At 42.8% G+C, this 18,205-nt stretch overlaps 1 protein-coding gene across 1 annotated transcript; it reads right to left on the bottom strand.

The window, feature by feature from the left end:
* Window positions 1-7,197: 7,197 nt before the first annotated feature.
* On the bottom strand, window positions 7,198-16,807 carry CRABP2 (cellular retinoic acid binding protein 2). Its single transcript, XM_074220495.1, has 4 exons — window positions 16,587-16,807; window positions 9,256-9,434; window positions 8,507-8,623; window positions 7,198-7,895 (listed from the first exon to the last, which is right to left on the bottom strand). Exons 1-4 carry the CDS (start codon window positions 16,654-16,656, stop codon window positions 7,845-7,847), a joined length of 417 nt encoding a protein of 138 aa, XP_074076596.1. The 5' UTR covers window positions 16,657-16,807; the 3' UTR covers window positions 7,198-7,844.
* Between the last annotated feature and the right edge of the window lie 1,398 nt (window positions 16,808-18,205).

Genomic DNA, 18,205 nt, shown 5'->3' with positions numbered 1-18,205 from the left:
GGACTTTATAAGAACCAGTGATTTTTGGAGGTAATCAGGGTTCAGTGATTTACCCCAGGGATACACAGCTAGAAAGTGCCAGCTTTTGAATTCAGGTCCTCCTGAGTCCTGAATAGGTGCTCTGTCCACTGCAACACTGAGCTGCCCCTATAGGATCATTTCAAAGAATTTCTTCATGTTATTGCTATGGATGGTTTGAAGACATGTGGATTTGATGACAATGCAATTAAGCAGAGCTATATATGGCCAGAAAGACAATAAGTGTAGTTGATAAAGAGCTGGTCTCTAAATATAGGAGATTTACTCCCAAATCCAATATACTCGTGGTATGACCCTGGAAAAGTCATTTGATGTCTTAGTGCTCTAGGCCAATGATGACAGGTTCAAATGGAAAAGAAGGCCACTCAACCATATATAAGGATTCCTGCAGGATATATATTAACTTAGAAAACCATTATTAACATTTTTAACACTATCTCCTACTTTATTTATTGTGTTAAATATTTGAATATTAAATATTACATTTTAATTTCTTCAGGCCCCAACTGAGAGTGTTGCCTGTAGTGTCTGACACCTCTGTTCTAGTTAGCTCTTAAATATTCTCATTTGTAAGGAAGATACTGACCTTGATAGGGGAAGAAGATCCTCACCTATACCACTGAAATCACAGTCCCTATTCCTATATCTGTTTGAATGTCCATAACTAGTGACTGTTAGTTTTCACTGTCAAGCTGGTTAGAAGTCTCTAGTGGAGTGCCACAGAAATATGCTTCAATATTTTTATCAAATGGACAAAGACATAAAAAGATAATAGATTTAGAATTGGAAGGAAATAGTCCAATCCAAATCATTTAAAAGATGAAGAACTAACATCCAGAGAAGATAAGTTATCTGCTCAAGATCATATAAATAATAATTGGCAGGGATGGCTAGGCAGTGCAGTTGGGGCAGCTAGGTGGGTGCAGTGGATAGAGCACCAGCCCTGGAGTCAGGAGTACCTGAGTTCAAATCTGGCCTCAGACACTTAATAATTACCTAGCTGTGTGGGCTGGGGCAAACCACTTAACCCCATTGCCTTGCAAAAACCTAAATCATCATCATCATCATCATCATCATCAGAACTAGATTTGAATTGGGTTCAAATTCTACTCCATTTCCACTTTACCACATCATCTCCCTAAAGAGATGGTAATAATATTAATAATTAATAATAACAATACCTAGCATTTATATCATGCTTAGTATGTGCTAGGCAAGCTTCCATGAAACCAAAGCCTTTGGTTTCCAGAGCTGAATAGAATAGCCCATTGAGTGACAAATGAACTCTATTCTATTGTCAAAAGTTTGTTACCTGATGATATATCACTGAAGAACTTCAGGGATATGGGAAAGACCTGACTCTAAAAGGTCAAAGTCTCTATCTCATTTGATTCTCACATCCCTGAGAGGTAGGTGCTGTCATCATGCCTATTTTACAACTGAGAAAACTGAAGCAGTCAGAGATTAAACAGTTTGCCCAGAATCACACAGCTAGCACGATCAAATTCGAACTCAGGTCTTCTTGATTTCAGGCCCAGTCAATCCATTGTGCCTCCAGTTGCCTCAATAATAATCATAATAATAATTTTTATTATTATTAAGGGTATTGTGGTAAAGTAGGAATAACATCACATTTGGAATTAAGGGACCTTGGTCTGAGGCCCAACTCTGAAACTTTTCAGTTGTCTCCCCTTAAATGTCTGAGCCTCAGTGTCTTTATCTATAAAATGGAGGTCATAATGCTTGCACTACTTACCAAATACAGGGTTACTTTTAGAAAAGCATTTCTCAAATTAACAGTTTACTATAAAAATATGAACCAAAATGCTCTCCTGGAAAAAATGTGGGGCTTGAAGTCAGGAGACTTGCGCTTAATCCTAATTAATATTTGATAAGTATATAAGAGTAGACAAACCATTTGACCACTCTGAGTCTGAGATTGCTCTCTGTAAAATGAAAATAATAATAATACTTGTCCTGAGAAGCAGCTGGTGTAGCGGACAGATGGCTGACCTTGGAATCAGAAAGACCCCAGTTGAGTCCCATTTTTGATACATCCTAGCTATGTGAGCACAGTCAAGTAGCCCAGGCCAAAGATAGCTGGATAAGACTAGTTGTTAATGCTCACTGGTGGAGGGAGTTCTACCCTGGGTCTTCTTCATGTTGGTGGGATTACAAGTCAGTAAAAAATAAATACATAATACATGAATAAATAAATTTAACATAAATACATTTTATAATTTATTTAAATTTAATTTAAATTTTATAATAAATAAATACACAGCATCTATTTCAAAGAGGCATGGAGACTCTCAAGTATTGCATAAATAAATGTGAATTCTGATGAAGCCCAGAGAGGTCCTAAGTCAGAGATCTGAGTATTGAACCCAGGTTCTCTCACTCCATATCTTTTTTTTCTCTCTCTCTTTTTTTTTTTGCAAGGCAATGGGGTTAAGTGGCTTGCCCAAGGCCACAAAGCTAGGTAGTTATTAAGTGTCTGAGGCTGGATTTGAACTCAGGTACTCCTGACTCCAGGGCTGATGCTGTATCCACTGCACCACCTAGCTGCCCCATACCTTTTTTTTAAAAAAGTGAAAATAGCATACTTTGGTCTGCATCCAGTCTCTATAGTTCTTTCTCTGAATGTGAATGATATTTTCCATCACAAATCTTTTAGAATCATCTTTTGATCACTGTATTGCTGAGAAGAGCTAAGTCCATTATAGTTAAGCATCACACAGTATTGCTGTTATTGTGAACAATGTTCTGGGTCTTCTCACTTCACTCAGCATCAGTTTATGTGAGTCTTTCCAGATTTTTCTGAAATTCTGCTGCTCATCATTTCTTACAGAACAATAATATTCCATTGCATTCATATACCACAACTTGTGCATCCATTTACTAACTGATGGGCATTCCTTCAATTTCCACCATAAAAAAGGAATGCTTATGAATATTTTTTAACATGTGGGGCTTTTTCCCTTTTTACTCTCCTCTAACATGCTTTGCAATTCACTGCCCTGCTCTCCTTGGGGCACTGGATTGTCTCATCGTGGCACCTCCTTACTTTTCCAGATTTAGTCTGTTTTACTCCTTTCCAAGTAGTGTATGTTCCTGTCAAATTGGATCATCCTTTGTCTTGATCCCTCTCCTACCAGGCTCCTCAGACACCTGTCAGACCTCAGAATGACCTGTCACCTGCTTTGCTCGGCAGCTCAGACTGTTCCTTATGTCTGGAACACTTTACCTCCCACCGATCCATTCTTCAAAGTTCATATCAATTGCCACCTCTTCCAGGAAGTCTTCCCTGATTCCCTCCACTGGTAATGACCTCCTTGAAGGTAGCATTGTCCAAAACCATGGGAAGAAGTTTGGAAGGAAGGACCGTGTGCTGGGTTTAGAATGAACTGGGTTTGAAGTCTCTTATACTTACCAGCTATGACCAAGGGCAAGTTAAAACTTCTGTGAGAATGCCTCCTCATCTATAAAATGGAAATAATAATACTTGTAGTACTGACCTCACAAGATTGTTGTAAGAATCAAATAAAATTACATTCATAAGCACAAATGTTGGCTGTTTATAAAATGCTTTAAGGATTACAAAGTACTTTATGAATATTATCTCATTTGAGCCTTGCCACAACGCTGGGAGGTAGGTACACTGTCATTATCATCCCATTTAATAGATGGGAAACTGAGGCTGAGGGTTAATAATACTACTACTAATAATAGCTAACATTTATATAACACCGAGCTAACCACTTTACAAATATTATCTCATTTGATTCTCACAACAATCCTGAGAGATAGGGGCTATAACTATCACTCCCTATTTTACAAATGAGAAAACTGAGGCAAACAGAAGTTAAGTGATTTGCCCATGATCATAGAATTAGTGTCTTAAGGGAAGTCTTCCCATGTTCAACCCCAGTATCTTATCTATTATCCCACCTACCTGCCTAGCTAGGATTATACCTTATTTCTCTACTGGTTTGTATGTACCTTCAAGGCAGGAACTATGTGTCTTCTTAGCTTTGTTTTGCTCCTAGCACCTAGGAAATGCATTGTGTGTGTGTGTGTGTGTGTGTGTGTGTGTGTGTGTGCATTTTGAAATGGCTAATGTAAGAATTTGCTTAGTTTAAATATTTATTAGATGACTTGTTTTTCATTCTTTTTCAAAGACAGGGAGGAACAGGGCTGGAGAGAGAGAAAAATAGAATTTTGTTAATTTTAAAAGTAAAATCTAATTTTATAAAATTAGACTATTTTCTCAAATCTGCTTTCTCAAATTTTCTCAAATCAAATTCTGAATACACATACATGTGTATGTGTATGTGTGTGTATTTTGAAATGGTCAATGTAGGAATTTGCTTTTTTTGATTCTGCATATTTATAACATGAATATTGTCTTTGTTCTTTTCAAAGGCAGGGGAGGAACAGGACAAAAACGTCACATTTGTATGGAGCGTCCAGTATAGTTGAAGAAGATAAGTTCAACACATGAACCAAGGTGAGCATGTTGTGCATAATTTAGTACACAAAATAGTCAGCAGAACCAAAGTTCTGGACGTCCTGCCTACGATGGCTTTCTGTTTTAAAATACAAAGCCCAGGGTATTAGCTATATTTAGAAAGCCCCACTAGGTTAATAAATTAATTTTCTTCTTCTTCTTTGATGCATTCATTCATTAAACACTGAGTGAGATAGGCCCTGGGCTTAGATGCTAAAAATACTGAGACAAAAATCAAACCATTCTTGTCTTCAAGGAGTTTATGTTCTATTGAGCTGAGGATGGTGGGTTGGTGTTGGGAGGTGGGGCAGAAGACAACCTGAATACAGAGATAAATAAAGTAGCCCTAAAGTTACTTGAAGGGAGGCTAATGGAGGGGAAATGCCGTAGCATATTAGCTTAGCTTTAAAGGAAGCTAGGGGTTCCAAAAAAACAGAAATGAAGAAGGGAGTGCACTCTAGACATGGGGCACAGGCTAGGCAAAGACAAAGAGGTGAGAGATAGAATGACCCATAAAAGGAATTAGCTTAATTTAAGTTACTAGGCCAATTTAGTGGAATGGAGAACTTGTGAAGGAATCATGTGAGGAAACCTGGAAAGATAAGTCTGAACCAGATTGTGGAAGGCTTTAAATGTCAAACTGGAATTTGTATTTAGCCTGAAGGCTACAAGAGAAACCCTGAAGTCTCTTCTTGAACAGGGGAGTCACTTTTTTGTCTGTTAATTTGTTCAGTTCTATTTTGTTATTAACTGATAAGGGTTTAATGTAATATTTGGCTCCTCATGTTGTATACATATTTTATTATTGGTCTTTATGGGTGGCTGATAATGCTTAAAACCAAAAATGTAAAAATGAATGAAATACATCTCCATCCTCATGACAGAGAGATGGGAGAGTTCTGGATAGAATATTGCATGCACTGTTAGTTGAAGGCAGATAGGGGGGCACCATGGATAGAACACTTGGCTAAAAGTCAGGAAGAACTGAGTTCCAATCCTGATCAGACAACTTGATCTTTCTGTGCCTAATTTCTCATCTGTACCACAGAGATAATAATAACATCTACCCTCTCAGGGCTGTTGTGAGAAGCAAATGACCTAATGTGTGCAAAGTACTTTACAAACCAGCATACTGATGGTTATTATTAGGTGGCTACTATGTCTGATGATTTTGCTGGGTGGTTTTTCTTTGTCATAAGGAAGAAATCAGTCTGGAAAGGGGGTTGCAATGACTTTAATATAAAGACAAAAAGGCATTCATACAGATAATTTTTTAATATAAAAATGATGCAGATGGGTAATTCCATAGACAATCTCCATGTTCCTAATATTTGGGGCTCGGGGTAGCTAGGTGGCGTAGTGGATAAAGCACCGGCCTTGGAGTCAGGAGTACCTGGGTTCAAATCTGGTCTCAGACATTTAATAATTATCTAGCTGTGTGGCCTTGGGCAAGCCACTTAACCCCATTTACCTTGCAAAAACCTAAAAAAAAAATACTTGGGGCTCAGAGAAAATATGAATCCCTGGGAGTAAACGGATCCTGTCTTTAGCAATTGAATTGACTGAATGGGGAAGGGGGTGATATGTAGATCAGGAGATGAAGAGTTAAGAGGCTGTGGTAAGAATTGAGATTTGAGAAAATAGTCTGCAGTAGTTGTGAAAAGAAAGGAAGGGATGAAATTAAAAAGACCTTGAAAAGTGAGAGGACAGGAATAAATTGGAACATAGGGGGAGAAAAATAAAGCAGTCTGAAACTGAGGCAAGAAGGGTTATTGCTGACAAAAAATGGTCTGGTTGAAAGAGGTCAATATGCTGGAGAGTGGGGGAGAGTTCATTTTTAGATGTGCTGGATGTGAGGAGTCAATGGACTATCCAGGGGAAATGTCTAGTAGGTTGTTTGGACTCTGAGACAAGAGCTTGAGAGAAAAGAAAGTTGGAGGTGAAGTTTTGGAAGTCACCCACACAGAAATGACAGCTGAAGGTGTGGGAGGAGATGAGATCACCAAAGGAATAAAAGAATAGAGAAAGGCAGAGGGCTAAGGCCAGGGCTTTGAGGTATGCCCACAGAGAGGATGAGGAGGTGCTAACAGATAGGGATCGAAATAAGGACAATGTATTGTCATCCAAGCCAAGTCTTAAGAAGGAGGGAGTGGTTAAAACTAATAAAAATCATTCCCAACAAACCTGTGAGGTATGTGGCAAAGGTATCGGTCTCCTTTCTCACAGAATGAGTAACTCCGGTTTAGGGTCAGAGCCAGAAAAGTCAAACCTAGGTCTTCTGGACACAGAGAACAGGGCTCCTTTCCATACACCACACTGATGGGACAGTTGAAAGTACCGTTGAAAGGTCAAGAAGAATAAAAATCGGGGAAAGGTCACTGGATGTGAAAGCTAAGTGGTCATTGGTACCCTTTTAAAAGAGCATTCAGTTGAGTTATGGAGGCAGAATCCAGATTTTAAGGGACGAAAAAGAAGGGGGTAAAGAAGAAACGTAGACTATATGTTCAAAGGATTTGGCAGTAAAAAAAGCAATATATCTTTTCACCTGTTGCCCAATCACTTATTTACCACTTTCATATGCACATCCGTCCTCCCAGGTATCCCTCCTCCTTCCAAAATCAAACACTATTGGTCAGAAAGAGGTTTAAGTTTCAGATGGTTTAATAACATTAACAAATAAATATTCCAACTGAATCAGCTATAGGGGGATTTGGGGAAGGGAATGCTGTGGGATAGAGGGAGTGGCCTTAAGGATAAAGTAGAGACCATGGATTTCTGTCTGGTGTTTGTTGGGGGAGTTCTCTTCTCTTTTCTTTTCTCTTCTCTTCTCTTTCTTCTCTTTCTTCTTCTTCTTCTTCTTCTTCTTCTTCTCTCTCTCTCTCTCTCTCTCTCTCTCTCTCTCTCTCTCTCTCCCTCCCTCCCTCCCTCCCCCCCCCAGGATCTCTCTTAAAAATGGAGAGGACCTCTCCTGAGCTGAGTCTCTTGATCAGAGACAGAGGAAGGGAAGCAAAAATCTCTGGCCAGGGTGGTCAGGGATTCATTTAGGATAAGTCAGGTGAAATAGGGAAGTGTAAAGGAAGCAGAGGTGGGCTTTATGATGTGCCCAGGATGTTTGCTTCCAGATACAACAAGGGGCAGGGCAGGGGAGTAGGTCAAAGAACTAGCTGGGTAGAGTTGGAAGGAAAGCTGTGACAAGGTAAACAAAAGACTCTGAAGTTGAGTGGTTACTGGGAGATCATGGAGCAGGAGAGATGCAGAAGATGTAGGGTTCCCTCTCAGGACATCCCTTCAGCACTCATTCCCTGACGTAGACCCTGGTACACACCACATCATCTGCCGTCATGGTCTGAAAGGACAGAAACTATGTTCCAGGGGAGGGCACCGAGGTAGTCCTCCAGATGAGTGGGGGTAGTGTTCCCTCGGGGATTGGCAGAGGAAACCTGCCTGGAGTCAGTGGTAGAATGGGGCCTGATTTTTTTCCCCGATTCCCTAGTATCAATCCTTGTGGAAAGTCAACACTCCTCCCCAATAAAGATCACAAAGAGGCCTTTCCTTCTTACCTCCTATCCTTCAAGTTCTGATTCCTTATTCACCAAGGCTTCCTTGACTTTATGAAACCCTCCCAAATAACCATGTTACCTCCTATCCTCCAATTTCACCCAAATATTAGATTTCAGAGAATAAGGATATTTGAAAATGGATAAATCTAATGTTAGCCCTGCGATCTCCTCTTCTGTGTCTCCCTTCTCCCTCATACCTAACCATCATTGTCAATATGGTAAGGATTGTTGAGGTTAGTGTTAGACTTAGGTTAGGAAGTGGGGAAGGGGGAACACACAAATAACAAACAAATTTTTATTTCATCCACCTGCACAGTACACTCAGAATCAAACCTGAACTAGGGGATAGGAGACAATTTGTAACTGGGCAAGAAGATATAGGGGTGAAAGGGCTTACCAGGATCAATTCTCCATCGTTGGTCAGCTCCCGGGTCCAGGAGGTCTTGGGTCCCTCCCCTTTCAGGAGTCTCTGCTCACAGACCATCTTGTTCTGATTTTCCCACTTTACCAAGCTCTGGGGTGAGGAGGAAAAATAAGCCTATGCAACGGGATGGAGTCAGCAAGAGGCAGAGCCCCCACTAGCACCCATGACAAAAACCATGAACCATGCCTGCTCTAAAGAGGTTCTCATGTAACACAGCAAGGTAACTAAGGTTTTTGTCAGAGAGAAATGTCTGGGTGGGGAGAAATTCAAAAGATATTCACTTTATGATGAACCTAGTTTTCCCAGAAGAAAGCTTCTTATTTTTAACTAATTCTTGTTAGTTTTGTTAAGTTCAGTTGTTTTTAAACTATTTTGACCAGCTTAAGTATTTCTGATGGCCTGTAAATTTTGGTACTCTGGGGCAAAGTCATAATTTCCCTACTCTAATCATGGCTTCAGTAAAAGAGATGGATGCTAAATTATGAGAAGTCACAGTTGGAGAATGAGACTCTGAAATCAGATAGCACAATTTAGTTGAAGGTTTGGAAGAGAGATCATAGGCTGGATTTTTTCAATGGAGTAAGGAAGGAGGTATCAACCTTCCTGTTCAAGAAAAGGAGTAAAAGGAAACAGAAAGGAAGACTCCAAAGGGTTAGTAAGAATATTATAATCTTTTCCAGCCTTTTCCCTCTCCCTTCCTTCACCTCATAAAGAACACTGACCTTGCAGGGCCTCCCATCCACTGTCTGCTCCTCAAACTCTTCTCCAACTTTGAAGTTAATCTCAGTAGTCCTCACAGTGGTAGAAGTTTTGATGTAGAAGCTCTCTCCATCCTGCTTAATCTCCACTGCTGGCTTTGAGGCAGCTGCCACAGCAATCTTTCTTAGCATCATATTCACTCCTGCCATGGGATGGAGAAATTTTAACTTCCTGCTCACGACTGCAAAAATCCCTCCTTGTTTCAGGGTATCAATGAAGAGGACATTCTCAGGGACCCCACCCTAAGCACCACCTGCAACAAGGATTCTGGACAGCTGACACCCTCCTGGGTTCCTCTCCCTAGCTCACTCCTTCCCTAGTGCCTTCCATGAAGATGGGGAAGAACTCTGAATGAAGATTTGAAACATAGGAGAGATGCTTGAGGTTTGCTAAATTGAAAGGAGAGCTGTCCAATTCAAATCAAGAGTTTCAACTTGGTTGCATTTGACTTCAGAGGACAGACACAGGATGATATGGGAATGTTTTGTCCATTCTGTAAGGAGACCAAGATATCAGGAAGGTGATGCCAAGACAAGTCCATGAATTGAATTTGAGTGAAGAGGTGCTGTGCTAAGTCACCAGCCTCACTTTCTCCTCCAGAACCATCTAGGCCAGTGGCTAGATATGGATTAAGAAGACTGGAGATGACACTGGATGTGAGGCAATCAGGGTTAAGTGACTTGCCCAAGGTCACACAGCTAGTTAATATCAAGTGTCTAAGGCTAAATTCAAACTCCTGTCCTCCTGACCCTAAGGTTAGATGGTGCAGTAGATAAAGCACCGGCTCTAAAGTCAGGAGGACCTGAGTTCAAATCCTACCTAGGACTCTTGATACTTCCCAGTTGTGTGACTTTAGCCAAATCCTTAACCCCATTATCTTGCAAAAATAATAATAATAATGACATTAATAATAAGATCTATGATATGTTACTGATCTGAAAACAGCTCTGCCATTGCTCCCTTTGCATCTTAGGACAAGTCCCTTCTCCTTGAGTCTTTTTTTCTCATCTGTAAAATGAAAAATTAACTAGACAATCTCTGAAATCCCCTAGAGGGTCAAATTCAACAATCTTCCAAAGTACTACCAAAGGGCAAAGATTATAGCATAACAAGTTTTAATGCAATTTAAGGAAAAATATCTTAATAGAATTATCCAAAAGTGGAATTAGGCAATGGGATACTCTTCATTTTAAGTAGAGGATATATATATATATATATATATATATATATATATATATATATATATATATATATGTATATATATGAGAGAATTGGACTAGAGTGCTGATCTCTTAGGAGCTATGCTGCCAAAAATGGTACTGGGGTGGGGTGGGGAGGTAAAGAAAGACTTTCTGAGAAGATTGGATTGGAGATAGGCCTTGAAGGATGGGAAGCTGACAGGAGGTAAGATTGTCTCTAATATTTTCCTCCCCTAGGTTTTAAGGTATATATTAGACCTATGACTAAGAATCAAGGCATCTGGGTCCCTTGCACCTCTGAGTCCAAACCTCAATGGGAACTGTCTCTAACAAGCTCTCCCTATGTCTGTGGCTTTCCTGGGAGTGAATCAGGGCTGTCTCCTAATAGGGAGCGGCAGTTTCCCTTCCCTTCACACCCTGGCATTTCCTGGGGGCCACCCCTTCGAGTCATTGCTATGGCCTCCAGCCCTCTCCTATCCACCATTCATAGTGACTGATTCCCCAGGGACTTTCTCCGGCATCTTTTCCAAACCCCTCTGCTAAGGGTGTTGCCGAATCTGGGTGTCCAGATTTGCCTCCACTGGAAACCAAGGAGTCTTGTGTTCCTATCCCCTGACTCTCAGTCCCTCAAACTCTATCTAACCTTAATATTCGATTCCATCTTTCTCTTTGCCTATCCTGTTTGCCTCTTCAGCCTTTGGATCCTGTCAGTTGCTTTCCTGGCTCAAGGCGACCCTCCCTCAAACATATCTGAAAAAGGGTCTTCTCTAAGTCTCTCCCAAGAAGCTCATATTTCCTTTCTCTGGCTGCCTCTCATTTGCTACAGGGAAATCCTTCCTGATGTCTGATTGCAAGATCTGGATTTCTTAATCTGAGGTCCATGAATCTGTTTTTTATTGAAAACTATATCTCAATAGAATTGGTTTTCTTTGTAATTTATTTGTAAATGAAACTTTATTTTGAAAAAGGATCTATAGATTTCACCGAGGATAACAAGGGATATCATAGATTGCCATAGGGATCCATGGCAAAAAAAAAAAGCTTAAGATTCTAGAACTCTAGATTATGGCATAGGGTCAGGTCTGACCAGATAAGGAGAGAGAATAATTCAGTGGTGAAGGATAGGGGATTAAAAAAAAAGCTTATAAAGAAAAAAAAGAGAATGTTTGGGTCTTTTTTGGAGAAGAAACAACTCACATTTCTATAGTTCTTTAAAGTCTATAAAATGCATTTCCCAAAGAAAAAAAATCCTATGTTGCAGATGACAAAACTGAGGTGCAAGAAGGATCTGCTTTTTTTTAAGATTTTTGCAAGGCAGTGGGGTTAAATGGTTTGCCCTAGGCCACACAGCTAGGTAATTATTGTGTCTGAGGCTGGATTTGAACTCAGGTCCTCCTGACTCCAAGGCCATTGCTCTATCCACTGTGCCACCTGCTGCCCCCTGTTTTCTTGATAGATGAAGGAATAAAAACTCACCAAGCCTACTTCATCTGCCCAGCCCCAGGACAAACTATCCTTCATATGCCATCTAGTCTAATGTCCTGGTCTTCTTAAAATCATTCCCAATCCCAAGCTCATATCACCACCCCCACAGTCCACAATCTCCACCCACTTTCCACATCTTTCTTTGGGTACAATCATCAATACTACCATAACTTCTAGAAATTACAACAGCCAAAACCAAATTTCCTTCCCTAAATGTGCAGTCTTCTCCTCAATTAGAATGCTACTTCCAGAATGGTAAGGACTGGCTCATTTATTTTTAGTTGTATTCCTGGCTCTGGAACATGGAGTGGTGCCCATGGGCTCTGACAGTAAGGAAGTGCCAGAGGTAAGAGACAAACAGCCCAGAGCCCTGGGCCAGGAGGTTCAAGCCTGGACCCAGAGCAGGATACCAGGCAGGAGATCTGATGGAGCACAGAACCATCGATGATCCACAAAACGATGGGCCGGGTAATTTTGAGAAACTGACCCGGGCACCAGGCCCTGATGTCACTTCCACCAACCAGAGATTGCCACCTGTTCCTTGCTTCTGGGAAGTCAAGGCAAGAAGATCACATTTCTGTGCTGCTTTAAGACTTCTAAAGTACTTTCTTCACAACAACTCAGAGATACTGATAACAGTTTGAATTTATATCACAGCATAACTTATGAAGAGCACTTTCTATGTTATTTCATTTGCTGAGGTAGATAGTGCAAACATTAACCTAGATCTCCTAACATTTGTTCAGTCCCCCTCACCTTCTTTCTTGTCCTTTATTATATTTTCCAGTTTTCTTAGATATCTGTACCATGAACCCATGTCATTCTGTCTCTCTGATCCCTCTCCACACCACCCCAGGCAGCTTGATGAAGTAGAAATTTGGAATCAGAAGACATGGGTTCAAATCCTGTCTCTGTTACTTTCTGTAATTCTGAGTAAGCCCCTTCTTCTCTGGGTTTCAGGTTTCTCATCTGTAAAATGAAGAAACTGGACTAGATGACCTCTAAGGTCCCACTCCTCCCTAAATCCTATAATCCTTTAAGAGATAGACCCCAGTGAGGCCTCCGGAAATTTTTCCAGAGTCTGAGAGGCTGTCCCTCCCACTCCCATCACTCTGGGTCCTGTCTCCTCCCCTAGCCTTCTTTGTCCTTCTTTTCTCCAACTTTTATTAGGGGGTAAGAAAGCAAACAGAGAGGAGCAAAGTGAAAGGAAAGAAGTGATGAAGCCAAGATGTGCCCCTGAGTTCTGAAACACAGCACCCTGGTCCTACTCATTCCCTTCTTTTCTCTATAGTCCCTGGCCCTCAGTTTCAGGAAAGGTAGCAGGATGGGATGAGCCAGGAGGTCAGGGCAGAGGGATTCCCTCCCCACCTCCTGGCTCTACTGAGTCTGGGCCTGCCTCCAGGTCTTATTTCTATTTACAAGGAACACAAACACTTCTCTGCCCTAGGGCAGGACCCTTGGATCCTGGGAGGGGAGATGAGCTGAGAATCCAGGTTTCTCCTTCCAAGAAGCCCAAAGGAGAAGCTTTCTTTAGCTGTCCCCTGTACGGTACCCTGACTCCAAAGTTAAAGGCAGATGATGCACTGGTATTCTTTATCCTTAAGATCTCAAAGTACTTACTGCTTTGAGGGAAGGGGATGGATGGAAAACCAGACTACTCTGAAGAGAAAACAGGTTTGAAAAGGGTAAGATAGCAGTCCTCTTGTTTTACTTCCTCTAGCCCACCACTGGGGATAAGGATTAAAATAGGGGCACCCTACATCTGGATCCCAGGTAGAAAGATGCCAACATAGGAGAATAGGGTACAGGGTAATAAGCCTATTAGCTCAACCCACATAGGGTTTCAAGGTTATAAAATACATTCATAACCACTATCTCATTTTACCTTAGTAATCACTCTCCAAGATAGGCAGATTTATTATCTTCATTTTATAATAATAATTTATTATAATAATAATTTAATTATCTTCATGTTATAATAATAATAACAATAATGATAGCTAGCAGTGATATAGCACTTTTTAAAAATCTTCATAACACCTGGTAGGTAGGTGCTATTAAAATCCACAGTCTACAGATGAGGAAATTGAGGCAGAGAGCAATTAAGTGATTTGCTAAGAATCATACAATTAAGAAATGTCTGAGGTCAAATTTGAACTCTGGTGTTCCTGGCTCTAGGTCTAGTATTCTATCCATTTAGATCCTAGAAGAAATTGAGGCTTTATAGGGACAGGCCATGTAACTAGTATGTGGCAGAGCTGAAACAAAAATCTGGGGTCTTCTTTAAAGGTTAAACCATCCCAATGGACTTTTCAGGGTACAGATGTGAAGGGAGTGGGAATGGGGGATGGAAATCTATAAAAGATTTTCAGGAAAACTTAGAAAAGATTCTGTCTTCATCCTTGCCCTTCCCCTCCTCCCACTGGAGCACAATCAGGGAGAGGATTCTGATGATTTCAGCTGACTTTGGCAGTGTTTGTCTAATGGGTCTGTTTTCAATCTGTCCCCAGCAGGTTCTGAGGAGGACACGTGGCTCTGAGGGGACCCTGCAGAGAGGACAAACAGACTGGAGATGGACAGACAACAAGGTCAGGTCTCAGATCTCACTTTCCAGCTGGGGTTGGGAAGACCAGAGCTCTTGCCTCATTCCCCCTTAAAATAGGTTTATCTGGATACAGCTCAGGAAAGACAAAGGGTTGGGGTATGATAGGGTGGGATAGAAACAGACCCAGACTCTGAAGAGAGTTCGATAGACGATAGAGATCTGTCTGGGCTTCATTCCAAGGAGGGTAGATCAGGAGGGATACAGATTAGACTTCAAGAAACTTTCAAATAGTCAGCAGTAAAATCCTGGGATGAAGCAATCTCCAAACTACTGACCCTCAGTTTCCTCGTCACTAAAATGGGGGTGGGGGGGATGCAGTGCTGTATAGTTGCTAAAGTCCCCTGCAGTTTCATTTTGCAACTCTATGACATTCTAATGTTGATCTAGAACCTTTCATAGGGTCCTACTATTTGCCCCTTCTTGCTCTTCTGTTCCTTTCTGTCTTAAGTATTGGGTTTAGTATATCACTTATTATCTAATTTCCATGCCTTCCTGCAGCAGAATCAGTTACTCTCTCTGCCCTGTTACTTTTCTTCAGGGTTCTGGATCCGAAAACAATATCTTTCTTCCCCTGAACTTCCTTGATGTAGTAGAAAGAACACTGATTTAGACATTAAGAGAACTCATCTAAAAGTCATAGCTCTGCTGCTAACTTTCTATGAAATCTTGAGCAGGTCACCCCACCTCAATGAGCCTCAGTTTTATCATCTGTAAAATGGAGGTGGGGAGAGAAGCCAAACTAGATAATTTCTCTAAGTTGACATGCAATTCTGATCATCTGTAGCTTCTGGATTTCTACACTCTACTAGATTCCTGACAAATCCTCCAATACATCCTCCTGGAGTCAGAGTGAGAACAACTGTAACCAGATAGAGGGAAGGGCTGAAATGAAGGAAAGCTACAATGCCTAAGTGGTCCCCCATACTTCCCATATTCCTTTAGCAGGTGAGCCCTGTCTAAACAGCATGGGGGGGGGAATAAGGGAGCTGAGGTTTATGGGGGGGGTGGAGAGAGAGAGAATTGGGCTTCATGCAAAGCCATTTGATGAAACCTAAGAAAGTGATAATTATCCAGAAGTATTTTCCTAGAATCCAGAAGCTGCTGGTGGAAAATATTCATCTCACAGAATGGGGGTAGGGAAGTGGGAATAGAGTCAGAGAGAGAGGGGAAGGCAGGATATCTAATGAGCAGAGGATGACTGGGTCTCTGAAGAGAACCAGGAATCAAGAAGGTGAAATGGCTCAGTCCTAGGAAGGAAAGAGAACCCCAAGCTGGATCAATCATGTTTTTAACTGAATGAAGGAAGGGACCAGGGAGAGCTGGGAGCCACCCACACCCTCATCAGGAACCAACTAGGGATTGGATTACTATTCATCAGTGGGAAAAGGCTGGGACCCATGTAAAAGAATAAAAGGGACTGGTGCCAGGCAGACCCAGGCATTTAGATCCATGAGGAATTTTCTCAGGTATGTCAGCTGGCAACCTTAGCAAGTTGAGACCCCCCCCCCCCAAGGAACCCTACTTGCCCCTATTTCTGTCTCACCTTTCCAAACCAATAAATTAATTTCATCATTCCCAGGGTTTTGAGTCACTGGGGGTGGGGGCTGATAGGATGACTTCCAGGAAATTTAAGTAGAATTGTGTTTCTGGTCCCTCACTCTTCCTCCCCCTGGGAGAAATCAGGTGTCTATCATTTTCCTCTTCTCCTCTAAGGGCAAGTATAGCAGGTATCCCCTCCCGCCCAGGCTAGAGGGGAGAACTAAGGCATCTTGCATCTCCTCCCCCATCTCCCAAGATTTCAACAACTTCCAACCCTCACCCTCACTCGGGGCAGGAAGGGACTGGCGTGAAATGACCCAGGCATCAAGCATCTCTCCCCCCTCCCCACACCCATCCCAATCAATTTTCCCCTTCCCCGGACATCTAGGTGTCTGGCACCTACCCTCTTCCCTGGGACCCATTCTTACTCTGACCACCCTCAGGCTAATTCCCGAGCCTTTCTCACCCAACGCCTTGAGCAAGTCCTCAAAGTTTTCTGAACGGATGATCTTCCAGTTCCCGGAGAAGTTGGGCATCTTGGCAGGAGTGGTAAATTTTCCCTGAAACTGGGGCTTGGAGGACTAGAAGCTCCGGGAGCCACCTCCTCCTCCTGCCCACCACGGGATCTCTAAGCACCTCGAGCGAAGGAGACAATCCCCGTGAAACCCCAAAGTCGGGAGAGGGAGCCGACTTGGGCTCCTTTTATAAGGGCCACTGGTCCCGCCCCTACTCCTCGGCCACCGCCCTCCGCTCCGCCCCACCCCATCCTCTCTCCACCTGGCGGGGCCCGGCTCCCCTTCGCTAACAACTGGGACTTGGAGGTGCCAACTCCAATCCCCATTCCCAGAGATCCGGGCTCATCCTTCTCCTCACCCCCCCCCCCAACATACATCCCTTCCCCTCCTGTAACCTGGCTTCAGGCCGTGGAGAAAGAGGGAGAGAAGGTTTTGAACTACTATGAGGGTTTCAGAGAAAGAAGCGGAAAGGGATGCCTGGTTTCTCCTTTTCTGGAATGGGACAACTAGGCAGGGAGGATATACTTTGTGGGGACGAAAAGCTGAGAAGTTGATGCTGGTGGTACTGGGGTACAACTGGAAAGTCAAATTCCTGGACCCCTCAATCCTCAGTTTCCCCTTCTCCACCTTCTATCCAGGGTTCCATTTTGGGACTACTTCTCTCCACCCCCCTTTGGCAAACGGGGTTAAGTGGCTTGCCCAAGGCCACACAGCTAGGTAATTATTAAGTGTCTGAGGCCGCATTTGAACTCAGGTACTCCTGACTCCAGGGCCGGTGCTTTATCCACTGCACCACCTAGCCGCCCCACTCCACCCCTTTCTCTGGTCACACACTCCCCACTTTCTTTCGTCCTGCGCCTCAGCCGAATCCTCCAGGTAAGCGCGGGTGCTGATGATGGTAGATCTCCAAGCACTCTGAAGCTGTAGTCCACATGTCCCAGAGAGGAGCGGTAAAGGCACTGAGCGGAAGGGGGTTAATCAGACTACCTTTGGATTGGGGGGAGGGAGGGAGAGCAGACTAGAGGAGCGGAGTAGGCTGGATGCTCAGACAGCTTCACCTCTTCAGCGGGATGGATCCAAGCATTCTGCTCCTCAGCAGACCTTTGGGGAATCAGATAGAAGGGGAAAGAGGCCAGGCCTGGGTCAGAAAGGTCAGGACAACAGGTGAGGCACTGGCGCCCCCTGCTGGAAGCGATTAGATAGTGTTGGGGTTGTCCAGGGGGGTGTGCAAGACTCCTGAGTCCCCCCCTTTGACTTCTAGGGGGAAATTCCTTTCTTTCCCTAGTTATATACTTAAAAGATATTAAAGGGTTAATAGAAAACATCTGAAAGGAGGAGGTTGTGAAGGCCAGAGGTCACAGCCAATCATCTGACACAGTCCTTTTAATAAAGAACTTTCCCCCCTTGGCCTAGGAAGAGAGGGGGGCCAGGAGACGGGGGAGGAAGCGGGAAGAAGGGGAGGGGGAGGGGAGAGCTCTGCTGAAAAACCACCTAGGGAGAGGCCCAAGGCTGAAGCACCGGTCGCCCGAGTCCCCGTGGAGGAGGCTGGGGGGACGGGGGGTGGGGGGAA

This window comes from Macrotis lagotis, chromosome 2, assembly GCF_037893015.1.
Source record: "Macrotis lagotis isolate mMagLag1 chromosome 2, bilby.v1.9.chrom.fasta, whole genome shotgun sequence".
In the NCBI taxonomy this organism is placed as follows: domain Eukaryota; kingdom Metazoa; phylum Chordata; class Mammalia; order Peramelemorphia; family Peramelidae; genus Macrotis; species Macrotis lagotis.
The sequence above is the reverse complement of the archived record's forward strand: the minus strand, read 5'-3'. Positions and strand labels throughout refer to the sequence as shown.